Source organism: Metopolophium dirhodum, chromosome 1 (assembly GCF_019925205.1).
Source record: "Metopolophium dirhodum isolate CAU chromosome 1, ASM1992520v1, whole genome shotgun sequence".
NCBI classification, from domain to species: Eukaryota; Metazoa; Arthropoda; class Insecta; order Hemiptera; family Aphididae; genus Metopolophium; species Metopolophium dirhodum.
In genome coordinates, this window is record NC_083560.1 from 17,498,993 (window position 1) to 17,513,441 (window position 14,449).

Sequence of the window (14,449 nt, forward strand, 5' to 3'; positions counted from 1 at the left end):
AGTTCTCGCGGCGTGACGCGTACGCGCGCGCCTCCCAGGGCCCCCTCGGCCCCGCGGGGTACGGCGGGACGGGTGGTCGGTGCCGAGTATACGCCGCGCCCCCCCCTCGAAAACGGGCGGACGAAAAACCACACACACACACACATACACACGCGCGCGCGCGCGCTCGCACACCGGCGCGTACACAAAAAGCGTGCTCGGAAACTTCGCGTCCTCAGTCTTTGTTTTGGTACGCTACTCCCACCATCACCTCTCCGCTGCGTAACTTTATACGATATCATAATATTCTCTCGTCGAGACGCCGTTAACAACACACGTACGTATGCCACACACAATGCTAATATTATAATACGATAATAATAATTTAATAATAAACAATAAATAATAATAAAAATAATATTCTCTCGTCGGCATTCCGGACGTACATATAATCTATTCGCACGTAATTTATCAATAATTATCAATATTATTTTTAAATCACTCGGAATTTTTTTTTTTTTTTTTATTAATTTTTTACACGATTCGTCGTCACGATAATATTATTGTCTAAATACGACGATAAAAACCGAAAAAAAAAAATACATACAGACCAAGTAACAATATTATATTATAATCATATTCGATTACATTCCGCTTCTAATCGGACGAATAAACAAAAAATAACAATCATCCATTCCGATTACCTCGTCGCGTTTTCTTTCGGCCGTTTTCGACGTGCACTCCGTATCATAAAAGGTAGCCGCGACCGTCCGAGTGAATTTTTCGTAACCGCGTACGATAAATTATCTTTGTTATTATTATTATTATTATTGTTATTGTTGTTGTCATTGTTATTATTATATTATAATATAGCGAACGTTATTACACACGTTGCGAGTTTCACCTCAGTAGCTGTGAAAAACACTGGCCGGCGAAATATGAATAATAAAAGCCCCGCTAACTCGATTTTCGACGGTTTCAAAAATAATGCGATGTCCAAGTTGGGCGTCACAAAACTGCTCTCGCAAAGTTTGTAAGTGTCATACTATTTCTTAACGTTTATTGTACAAACGATCTGCATATTTTTTTTTTTTTTTATCGCACCGTTTCCGACGAAACATCAGAAACAAAATATTATGAATAAGTGAAAAAACAAATATGAAAATATACACGACGTGTATTCGTTATAAATTATACACTTAGTAGATACACGAATCAAATTATTTATTTGTTCTTTACGTCATTTTTTTTTTTTTTTCAATTTGCTTGATAACGAATATTACTATGTTGTTTTTATTATTATATATTACGATTTTCCACATGCACGCTTTAATTTTAAGTCGTACGATATATTATTTTAATAATAATAATTACTATTGTTGTTGTTGTAATAATACATCGTTATCATCGTTATAAAATCGGCATACCCGGTTTAATGACTAAAAATACGTTTCGCTCGTGGTGAAAACGACGAATTTTCCTAATGGAAAATAATCCCCTTGCCCGACCTTGCTGTTTGCCGTTTTCCCCGACCTTCCAGCCGATGACAGCTATCTTATTGTTAGGTAATGTCTGCAGTGTTGTATAAATTATTAACACACGAGATATATGTATATATATATATATATATATATATATATTATATATACTTTTACCTACGTATTATATTATATAGTGTCTCTACGACAGGCCGGAGGGGTAAATAGTGTGTGTATTATATTTTGTAATTCATTGGCAAAGACGTCTCTAATGTACACCATGGTATTGTTGATTTGAATATGATGAACACCGATATCGGGGTTCGGGTTAACGACACGCCGTAATGCAATAACTGTAATCGAAATCGCGAGAGCGGACGCGTTCGAGTAAAAATCGTTTCGACAAATTCTGCGTGTATTTTATATTTTTTTTTCTCACGTTTGCGATATGATGATAATAATAATAATATTATGTGTAACAATATCGTTCTGCAGTGTTGCGGGCCTGTATCGAATATTGTTTTGACAATATGTTTCCCAAACCTATCACGGTACCTATACTTTCGAAAAAAACAAAATTCTGCACCTGAATATTATATTATTTTCTGTACCTATCGGTTGTAAACAATAACTATTGCATCGGTAGCTGCCAGTAATAATAATAATAATAATAATGATAAAATAAAACCGTTTTCTCCAAAATCGGGTAATAAACGTGAAAAAAAAACTAGCTACCTATTGAAAAATAAAATAATTTCAATGTTGTTATGTAACTGATGATGTTTGGTGTATCATGACTGTCGGTGTTACTATTATTATTTGTTCCGACTCGATTTATATGATATTATTACACTCACAGCACTTACCGTCGCGTAGTTTATTAAAAAAAATTATAGTTTAAACAAATCGTTTAAACACTTGCGAAAACATACTAAACGTAATAAATTGTATTAATTGTAAAACGCTTGCATATGATATTACACTATTATTCATCAACTAAAACTGTATCGCCTATGATACCCATCCAAAAGTATTTGATGATAAATATGGTTTCAAAGAAATATTTGTAATTAGAATTTATATTATTATGATATTATTTTCATAGAGAGAAGATGTTTTTGACGCACTTTTAATCTATAGTACCTATACGTTTCTCATAAACTGACTTGAAAACACAATTCTATGACATTTTGGTCATTGAATCAGACATTAGGCGTGGAAAAAATAATATAATCCAACTGTGAAAAATAATCTTGTCTTTTCGCTTCGCATTCAGTGTTATAAACAGCACGGTCCGAACAAGTTTTACAAAATATAATACAGGTAGCTACAGTCAGGAATATTAAAAATGTACGAATTTCACTACAAATTGCAACAACTAAATCAGTATTATTTATCGGGTCGATCGAAAAATGAATAAAAACGATAACGATAATGTCTTCATATTATAATACCTCGATACTTGCAAAAAAAAAAATAATAATGATAGTGATACAATCTTTATAAAACGAAGGTATATGAATAATAATATTATTGTCATTGGAAGTTTATAATTCTGTTAATGTACTCTCTTAAATAGTTAATTTAGCTCGTAAAAACACGATACAATGTAGACATAAACAGATAAATCCATTATGTGTTTTTTTTTTTTTTTATGTATAATTCAAAATGTGAAAAAAAATATTAATGATACGAGTCTTCGCTTAGTGTATAACGCGTACAAAAATATTATGTAAAAATCTGATGTACTTTTAAAGTGGATTCTGGAATGCATAATTTTAAACTTTATTTTATGTTAATTAAGTCCGTCGAAGTTAATGAAATATTAGTTCGCCGTACACGTTTTTTTACAACATATATATTATTAAACATTATGGCTGGACGTGCGGGATTATAAACTTTAAAACAGTAAGGTTTTTGTTCGACAAATCGCAATCGTAAAATAAAGTTAGAGCAATACGCGTAAAATAAACTTAAAATACAAGATAGATCCGTTGTAGCAGTACGGTTTATCATTTTAAAAACGGCTCCTAATACATAATAATATATTATTCAAAACATTTCCGTTTCGTACACAATGATTATTGGGAAGTCAAAAATCAAAATATTTCAAAAAAAAAAAAAACGTTTTCCGCGTTGTGCAGACGACGACGACGACGACGAAGTGAGTGAAATTTCAGAAATGTGGTTTCATATATGTCGGTGGGACAAATTAAGCCCGAGCACATTTATTATGATAATCCCGGATTAATAGTAATCGGGATGGGTGGGGGGAGGGAGATTAACCCGTCAACTGGTTAGTCCGCAAGAGTTTTATTAAAACGTTCGGCTCAAACAGAAAAAAAAAAATAATAATAATAATAATAATAATAATAGTAATAAATAAATAAAGAACAGACAAAAAATTACTAGAGAAATGTCGCCAAAGTTGTTGCGGAAAAACACAACAGAAACCTACATAAATTATCATCCGAGTTTCCCGAGTCTTAGGAACGCGTATATTATGAGCGGAATAAAACCTTCGAATAAGACTGTCTTGTCGATTCGCATCACATGGGAATTAATCAGAAGGGTGAGATTGTACTTGTTTATTAGGACTCGCACTACCTACAGAAATTATAATACTACACTTGTATTTTCTTGGGTTTTTTTTCGGCGCTTTCGACGACGAACAGTGTCAAAACTCAAAACCATAATAATTTAATGTACAAGTAGGTTACCCATATTTTTTATCGTAGTAAAATAAATTGTAAAACGACATCGTGTTTGCAGACAATATTACTTAGTTTTAAAGGCCACAAAACAAGACAAAAAATACATTCATTTTTTCCCACCAAAAGTTGGGATTTTTGAGTTTATGGATGAAAAATAAAATCAACTTTGACTTGTGCAACCCCCCACCCGTTCGAAAAATCTCCATACCTATAACTAGGCTAATCCAGGTTCGTTTCTCTGAACATTGTGACGTTGGTTTATCACTATGAAAATTTAATTTTCGATTTGAGATTAAAATAATATCGTGTAAGTACACACCTTTGTCTATATTATGAATTTTTGAATTTTCATTAGTCAAAATAATGTCTCAGCGCGGCGGTACACGGCTGACGGCATAATATTATAATTTCTGGCACCGACTAAATTAGGTAGGTACACGCCGATACCGATGATCGAAATGCCGTGTAATCGTAGCATATTAATAATATTACACGATGTTAAAATAAATTATTATATTATAATGATTGCCTAGAAGAAAAAAAGAAAGTCCGGGAAAAAAGGTCGACCGGAGTATAATATTTATTTTTTTTATTATTATTATTATTGTTCGCTAATTAAACTTGAAATATTTATAATATTTTCGCCGTTAGAAATGTGATAAAAACAATTTATTTGATAGGGACGCAGTGAAAGGAAAAACAAAATTAATGTTCGCGTCACAGAGCTAACGTCGGTTTTTTTTCCCCGTCCTCTAACACGTTCGCGTCGTGTAATATATTTCAAAGTTCGCGTGGTTCCCACAAATCCCGAAAATTCCCTCGTTAAAATTAGACTTTTTAATATTTAATATTTATGTACGCAACGCATTGCACAATAATTATTTCCATTTGTTATTTCGGGAAACGCACCAAAGGTTGCAGTGTATATATTTTATTACGACACTGTCAAAAAAACGACTGTAAAAAGCGATGCCTAAATAGTAAATATATCACAGCCTCGCCACCGGCAGCGGCGGCGATAATATAATAGATAGGCACTGCAGTCGTGGTTGAGTCACGTAGTTGTAAGTTTAATATTTAAAACTCCGTGCTCATAACACTGTAATAATATAAATATAATTATGACGGGCAACAAATTTCAGCGTGTTCAAACGTCGCGTTTTCGAAATATCAAGAGATTTAAAAAACAAAAAAAAAATAATAGTAATAATTTGTATACAACGGGAAATAATAATTAAAAATATAAAAATATCCAGGAAAGTGTATCAACTAATTAGACGGTGAAATTAATGGTTCGTGTTGTGTTAGACTTTTCGCGAAGATTTAATAAAAAAAAAAAAACGCAAAACGGTAGGTAAGGTTCATGCATATTGTTTAACTACCTATTATAAAAAAAATTATTTTACAAATTTAAATCATTAATATTGTATCGTTTGACATAATATTATCCATCTTATACATTTTATAATAATATTGTTATATCAAGAAGCACAAAGGCCTTCCGTTAAATTTTAAATGACGTGACAATGATATTATGATATTTTATTAATAACGATGTTTAATTTCTATGATTTTAATTTCTTATGATTTACCATCGCGAAAAAGATGCACATAATTATATTATTATATTGCAATCTCAAAATGTCCATCCACTTAAACACTGAGTACCTAGCTGGTAGGTATCTCTTTCGACAAAACACAAAAAGTGATACATTTTCTATAATATAGTAATAGTATTCATAATTAAATACTAAATAATACCATTATATTGATCATTGATCAACGGCCTTCGTTATTTTTGTCGTCTCATATTTTGTTGGTTTAACATTAAATTATTTCATTGGAACGCATATTACCGTTGTTATATTTTTATTATTACTATTATTGTTATTATTATTAATAATCGTTACGATGAACAATACATTTTTATACCGATGTCGTTTTTTTTTTATAATTAAAAAAATAATATCAATTATAAAAACTATGCCAGTAGGTAGGTACTTGATATTTGCGCGATTGTCGAACAAAATCAATATAACAATAAAAATAATAATATTTAGTCGCGTAAATAGCATTTTCAGTAATAATCCTTCACGAAACACAATTATTATTATGTTTTCAATATTCAATTTCACAAATACAAGACGTTTTTTCTTTTTTTTTTTTTTTTAATTATATTATATCAGATATTGAATTTTTTTTCCTTATTAAAGTTTGATTGGTTTGTTACGGGTTTTGTGTGTATTAATTCCTCTCGGGAATACAATGTATTCGCTTGCGACGTAGTTATACATTGTATCAGCGAGAAAACCGCAAGTAAGCAATTATAATATAGTTGTATTCGAAATTTATTACACATTATTTTTATGCGAAAAGAATAATAATAATAATTATTAACGATCTCCGTAAAGCCAATAATATAATATATTTTTTAGACGTCTCGAAGTGCACGCGTAATTTACTTTTGAATAATACATAGCGGACAGCCTTCGAAATGGTATTAGTCTGATGATAAAACACACTTTGTGTCAATATATTATTTTGGCGGATATAAAACGAAGCATTTTTTATTCAACCATAAAACGTGATATCCTTTGTTTTTTTTTTTTATGTTTGAACTTTGATAACAGACATTCTCTGACGATTTCGTAGAACATTTTAATTGTTATAATTTTGTCCGACAACCGAAAAGACACCCTCATGCATAATTCACAGCGATTTGTGTTTGTATCGCAACAATATTGTTTTTGTATTGCCATTAAAAGAAAAACAATTTAATTAGAACCGTTTTCGAACGATGAATAATAATATTATTATTATCAAAAACGTTTTAATGCAAAGCGATGTTATGTTATTATATAACGCAAATATCGAGTGTATATAATTTGCAGTCTTATTTCCCTAGTGAAATATTGTGTTTATTCGCAAAATTAAAAAAAATAATTGAACGAAACGGTATCGATAATACATAATATTGTACCTATATAATTTGTTTAAAAATATTATTACAACATTATATTAATATTATTCGCGCGATTATAATATTAGTATAACATTATCACAATAATATTATTATAAAATGTAATATTATCATTACAAAATGCTACAGCGACTAATTCAAATAATATTATGATATCGATGCGGTTTGATATTTCATTTTATTAAAAAGTTTATACTCACAACAATATTATTTTCATAACCGATATTGTTTTTTTTTTCTTTTTTTAGTTTTAAACTTTCTGAACTTGTCTGTCTCTATATTATTATGTTTCCGGCGTGAATTTCTCCAAGTTACAGTTCGAACACGAAGACTCGAATGTGTATTGGGTGCACCCATTCGTCAACACACACATGAACAGTGCAAGTCATACATTTTTGTTTTCGCTCCTTCCGACTCTCACCTAAGAAACATTCTCGAACTACATGCATGCGCGGTATACATTTTGTGGTATCAAATAGCGATAAAGGGCGACTATCGTCTGTCCGAGGGACTGAGGGTACAATTATTATTGTCGAACGCTCAATGTACAAAGATAACTATTATATATGAACCGTGCCGAACCTATATTACATTATGATACGTCTCGTGTTTAATGCGTAGGTAGGTACGAGTCTCGAATAATTACAGAGTTCGTAATAATAATATGTAATTAGACATAAAAATAATATAATATAGATACTTGTACCCATTATGTGTCTACGAGTTGTACATTATTCGTAAACAATGTAATTATGCAAACACTAATTAAACGTATAATGAGCCCTACTCGAATTTCCATTCAAATGCGGTATTCAATTATTGCGGATGAAAATAAACTTATAATTGCTCACGAATTTTGAATAATCATTAGTATTTCACTTTGGAACACTATTTTGGTCGGTGAACAGCGAAGCAATACGAGTTTCCGGCAACCCTTAGCTTCGCCGGCCGTCTCGTTTGCTTTTTCATGATTTTGTATGGCTACTCAATCCCGGTCCCAATTATTATCGCACCCCCATATTTAATTAACGTTTTGTTTTCAAATTTCGTACGACATTTTTAATTGATTGACATTTGTCTGATTTCAATGGCTTTATTTTTTATTTTTTTCACTCGAAGTGTTTCGGTTATTTGAAATTAATTAAAAACTGAAAATTCAAAAACAAAAGCTGCCTTTATATTACTATTATTGTATTCGTGTTTCACGGTTATAACGTCGCCGTGATAAAGTTCCCTAACAAACGTGAAATAATTTATGAAGTATCAATTTATCGGTTTAATAAATATATTCATATCATTTGGTACACTTTATTTCGCGAATATTTTTCCATTCCTTTAATTCGTTTCAACAGATTAAACAGTCAGATTTAATCACATGATTTTATTATAGGTTAGGCAGCGTACTCGACTTGGTTTTTATACGCTAAAATAAAATGGTATAGAGATATACAATATAAAATATATAAACAGGTATTAAATATAGTTGGTAATAAAATTCGAAACGGTATGCATTTAAATGAAAACTATACCGCAAAATCACCTGATATAACGCACTGTATAAATTGTTACAATTTATTTTATACTCCTATGGTATATACAAAAAGAAAAAAACAGATCCATTTAACCGTTGGCGTAGATATCGATTGAGATTAGTTCAGTCTGATGAATCATTAAAGTAACAAAATCTTACTCATAATATAATCAAATAATATAGGAAGTTTAATGTTTATAATATAAAGTATACAACTGCGGTATTATAATATATTTAATAAAAAAATATAATTTTATACAATTTACGATTGTTTGTAATAGAATATACGCGTTTAGCGATAAAAACGATTTTCTAGAGACTGAAATGATTTTTATTATATTATTATATTATATCATTTTTTATTTTATTATGTTTACATAATATTATTATGATTACGTTTGTATCGTATAAAACTAAAATTAATTTATATTTCAAACCTACTTACGATTATTAACTTATTATTTTAACAATATATTAATGTACCTACGTATACGAGTATATGTCGTCATATATTTAGTACGAAACAAACTATATTAACTAGGTACCTACCTAGACAATATTTAATCAATATTGACATCGCATAATATTTTATGGTTCATAAATTGAAAACGAAATGTGCACGAATGCGTACTATATTAAAAACATTCGAGTATTATTATGCTGCCTAAAGTCGTTGTGCGCAGCTATATAGTCTGGGAGAATAAAAAAAAATTTAATAAACGGTAAATCCTCTAAATACCGGACACACTCGGTCACAGAAATGTTGTCCGTTTTTCGGAGGGTTCAGTTATTATAACTTTGAAGTCTCTTCCTAAAAAAAACGTCTGCGATTCGGAGGTCTCCGTTAGGGGAGGTTTCACTATATTTAAAGAATAATATGTACCTATTTTATTTTTTTAGACAAAAACGGTCTCGGTATAATTCTTTGAGATATGAGCGTCGCCAGTATTGAAACGCTGCAGCCAATACCGACGTTTAACTATTGTTTGCTAACCGAAATGTATTATAATATTGTTATACGTCTGAGAATGTATTATTTTATATAATATTATTACAGTGTAGTAAAACACGATTAGAATCCGATAGTTTATTTTAACATCAACGATAAAAAATAGTATGCGCCTATACATCATACGCTATAAATTAAAAATCAACTCGGAATGTCATTAGAAAGACGGTGTGTATTTGAATGAATTATCTCAAGAAATTACTGGAGCAAAAATAAAAAAACTAGGTATGCTCTGCTATCGATATGATATTATTATGCTTACGTTTCAAAATTTGATTTAGAGCGCGAGAAATCGAAGTAGCTTCTTGCAGTTTCTACTCCGACCGAGTATAGGTAATAATATAGTAAACATGCAGCACAAGTAAATGATACATTGTTCTTGTTTTGTGTTTATCTCGAAATTATCCGAGCAGTCTTAGAAAAATACAGACAATAACGATTTCGATTTATTGAAAAAATAATAAAATATAATATAATTTATTGTGGTTATTATTTCGTCCGGTAACCATATAATATCGGCATAACCACGATAATACAAACTACGTGGTTTTAGAATACACGAATAATGAATTTCCCTCCCCCACCACCACCCCCTACTTTATATTTATAAAAATCTATTATAACAACTAGGGAACGGATTTTAATGCAAATTGCATTTTTTTCTGAATGTCCGAAAACATTGTTTTCCAAGCACAAAGTTTATTTCATACATTAAGGAATTAAAAAATGTAACTTTTATTTTGCATTTTTAAGACTTTTTTACTTTTTAGAGCATTTTTAGTAATTTTAGTGATATTTATATTTTTAAGTCATTTTTATATAAGAATTGATACAGTTTTATAAAAAAATGTATAGATAAGATTCATTTTAAATGATTAAAATTAAATATTATTTATTTTTCCTTGTCATACAATCTATTTTTATTATTTGTTATGTTTTTACCGTTCAGATAATTATGAGGCCGTGGCCACCTATAATAATGTGGTTTGTATGATTACATTTTTGGAAATAGTTTTCAGGCTAAATAGAAGACAGGAGACGACGAATAATAAGATGATACGAAAAATTAATAATAATAAGACTTTATACAAAAATTAATAACTAATAACAAAACAAATTTTTTTAATGTTAAAAATAATTTTAACAGCATTTTTTAGTGCATTTTTAAAAAACATTCCTGTTGAGTGCATTAAATCGTATTTTTTTAAGTCATTATTCTTGTTGTTTTAGAGCATTTAAATCCGTTCCCTAATAATATTACCCATATCTAGGTACCTAATACGAGACAGAAATGAGTTAATTTAATATGGTTTTATTTATTCTTTAAACGCTCATCGATTATAATATCTAGTGACCCCGTACGCTGAACTGTTGTAACTCTTACCGTGACTCAATACTACCGCGTACAAACATTGTTCAAAATATTATTATAATTCGCTTTCCATAAAAGAAAGTAAATACCTGTTCGGGGAAGCTCAACAACTGTATATATTATAATATAATATCAGAGTTAATCCATACGATTGTAGTGTTAATTAATGATGATGATATTCACCTAAGAAAACTTTTAACATCTTCTACCATAGAACTCCTGTGTTCTTTCGTATATGTTCCTATACATGATATTCATCTCGAGATTAGATTTTTTCGTAATATTAATCTCAGACAGATGATTATCGATTATTATGTTTTTGTCGACAACATATTTTATCGTTTTCGACAAACATTGACAGTTTTAAGAAAATAAAAATATAATAACACGCTCTTGAATATCCTGACGACAATTTTTATCAATATATCTTACTCGATACCTACATTATAAACATTAAAACACATAAGTTATTAATACAATTTTTTTTTTTTTTGATATTAAGCCCGGCAACTGAGGCCATTAGCTGTAGGGTGGTACTGTATAGTGTACAGAATTTTTGGGTCGGAGGAACACGTTTTGTGTTTTGGCAGAATTTCCAAGTGGGCACCTGCCATGCCCGGGTGAGGAATGGCGGCCTCTCTCTCCAGACACCGTGACTACCCGTAGATAAGTGCCCCCGTGACCAAGGTTCGAACCGGCGATGGTGCTCCGTCCCCCTAATAACATTATACAATATTATATCGAATGGCAATCGGTTATAATTATAGTGATCCGATACGCTGAATTGTAACTCTTACCGGCGCCGTGACTCGATTTCGTACAAACAGTGTTCACAATATTATATTTCGCTTACAATAAAAAAAAAGGAATTTACAATATCTGATCTGTGAAATGATTATCAGCGAATACATAAATCGTGTTTTGTTGTAAAATTATATAATATAAGTATAAGTTTTTCCGTTGTTTTATTTCGCATCCCGACAAAAAATAATATGTACTCGTGTTTATGATAATATACCTGTTTGAGTAAGCTAAACAACTGCAGGTACTTACTATAGACCTGCAAAAGCCGTACATTTTCGCTCCGGTTCGGTCCATACATTTTACCCTCGAGCCCGGTCTGGCCCGGTCCAAAAAATATTGTGAAAAAAAAGCCCTGGCTCGGTCCAAAAATAATGCTAAGCTCGTAAAAAGCCCGGTCCGGTCCATCAACTTCATCCTCAAGCCCGGCGCGGTCTGGTCCAAAAAATATAATATAATTATTATACCCACCAGTCAATATATTATTATATATAATCATTGTGATTATATATATTATCTAGTATCTATCCATAGAGTATACTCTACAGCGTGATTCATAAAACGTAAAACACTCATTATCTCAAAAAGTATTAATGTTTTTGAAAATACTTTTTTACATAGTTTCAAGTTGTTAAAAATCTATGTTTTTATTGAAAAATTATATTTTTAAATATTTTTTATCTATATAATTTTGTAAGTTTTTTACTTTTTTGAATGACAGCATAGAGTTTTAAATTCATATTCCAAAGCAGAATATTTATCCAAGTAATTTGATTCATAAAAATCTAATTTAGGGCGAGTGTCTATAAGGTATAAGCATTTAAAGTTTAGATGGGTGGAGTGGAGTGGTATGGGGTTACCCCGCAAATGTGTGTCTACTACTCCGCTTGTCTAAACCTTAAATACTTAAAACTCATAAACTACTCGTCCTAAATTCGATATTTATGTATTAAAATACTTAGAAAAATATTCTACTTTGGAAAATGAAATTAAAACTCTATGCTGTCATTCAAAAAAGTAAAAAACTTAAAAAATATTTTAAAATATAATTTTTTTGTAAAAATGTTGTTTTTTTAACAACTTGAAACTATGTAAAAAAATATTTTCAAAAACATTAATACTTTTTGAGATAATGAGTGTTTTACGCTTAATAAATCACCCTGTATAACCCTAATCGACGTGCTGAAATTATCTGTACCAAAGTCGGTTTTATCATTATTATTTATTATTTTAAATTGTGATTATTTATAAAAAAATCCTTAAAAAGCCCGGTCCAACCCTTGATTTATTATTCGAAGTCCAGCCCGGTCCGGCCAGAAAAATTGTACGAAAAAAAACCCAGACCCGGCCCGCAATAAAATTCCAAGACTTAAAAAAACCCAGTCCAACCCTTTGTTTTATTTCAAAGGCCCGGCCCGGTCCAATGTCACTACGGACCGGCAGACCCTTGCAGGTCTTTAGCACTTACGTATATATTATATAGTTAATGTACATAATCGTAGTGTTTGTTTATATTCACATAAGACAAATTTTACAATGTCCTATAGGTACTTTTGTACATAATATTATTCAACCTCGAGGTTTGCAGGTTATTTCGTAATATTTTAATTTTTATAATTATTTTTTTTTCATAACATTTTCAACATACATTAAACATTTTAGGCAAATTAAAATATGATATCACCACGCTTGAATATCCTGACGATATTATTCATCACTCAATTTTTCTCGATGAAATTTACGTTGGAACAAGTTTTAATACAATATTAATATCGAACCGCACTCGCACCGTAACTCACCAAATTTAGTACATTTAAATAGCTCGAGTTGATGATACAAACATTTTTATTACAGTATATTATTATGCTGCACTTTCAATCATTATATTTCAAATTCCATGATTTATCATCGCTTAAATCTATAATGTTACCAATATCCCGTTATCTTGCGTGGCTGAGACGAGCCAACCGAGGCGACCCAGAAAGCATAGTTTGTAACAACGATAATAATATTTTTAAAACGTTTCCATAATATTAAAAAAATAAAAAAATACATAGGTACCATCATTTTTTCTAAACGCTGTCTGGGGATTGACTAAACTGTTATTACACACAGTTAATTCCCAAATCCAGTTCGCTTTATGTTAAGTGCGTATAGTAGATATACATGTTTTGAGAAAATATGTTTTGATCTGAAAATTCCTTTGTTATTCAAATACTGAAGATTCAGAATACCTATATTTACATATCCTCGATTGTAAATAGTTCTATATCTAGAAAAATAATTTCAAATATTAAAATTACTCGACTTGAGTTATATTTCAATACGAAAACAGAGGTATATTTAAACGAACGTAATAATCAATTATATAATACTTAAATTCATATTGTTGGTATCATAATTTCAAAAGTAATTTATATTTATACGGAAATCTAATGGTCTTGGCACACGATCAACTCTTTTTGAATTTACACAATTTATATAATAGGAATATAATATATATATATATATTATGGTTCGAGTTAGATGATTTATAATATTTGAACACATTTTAGATACCCCTACAAAGTTTAAGGTACCTACTA

General features: G+C 30.4%; 1 protein-coding gene across 1 annotated transcript in view; it reads left to right on the forward strand.

Moving 5' to 3' along the window:
* The first annotated feature begins 203 nt into the window (after positions 1-203).
* LOC132933812 (synaptotagmin-7) overlaps positions 204-14,449 on the forward strand; it is a 338,564-nt gene continuing 324,318 nt past the window's right edge. The window contains exons 1-2 of the mRNA XM_061000090.1: positions 204-316; positions 853-1,012. Of these exons, the coding sequence (XP_060856073.1) occupies positions 918-1,012 (95 nt within the window). The 5' untranslated portion in view covers positions 204-316; positions 853-917. The remainder of the gene's footprint in view (positions 317-852; positions 1,013-14,449) is intronic.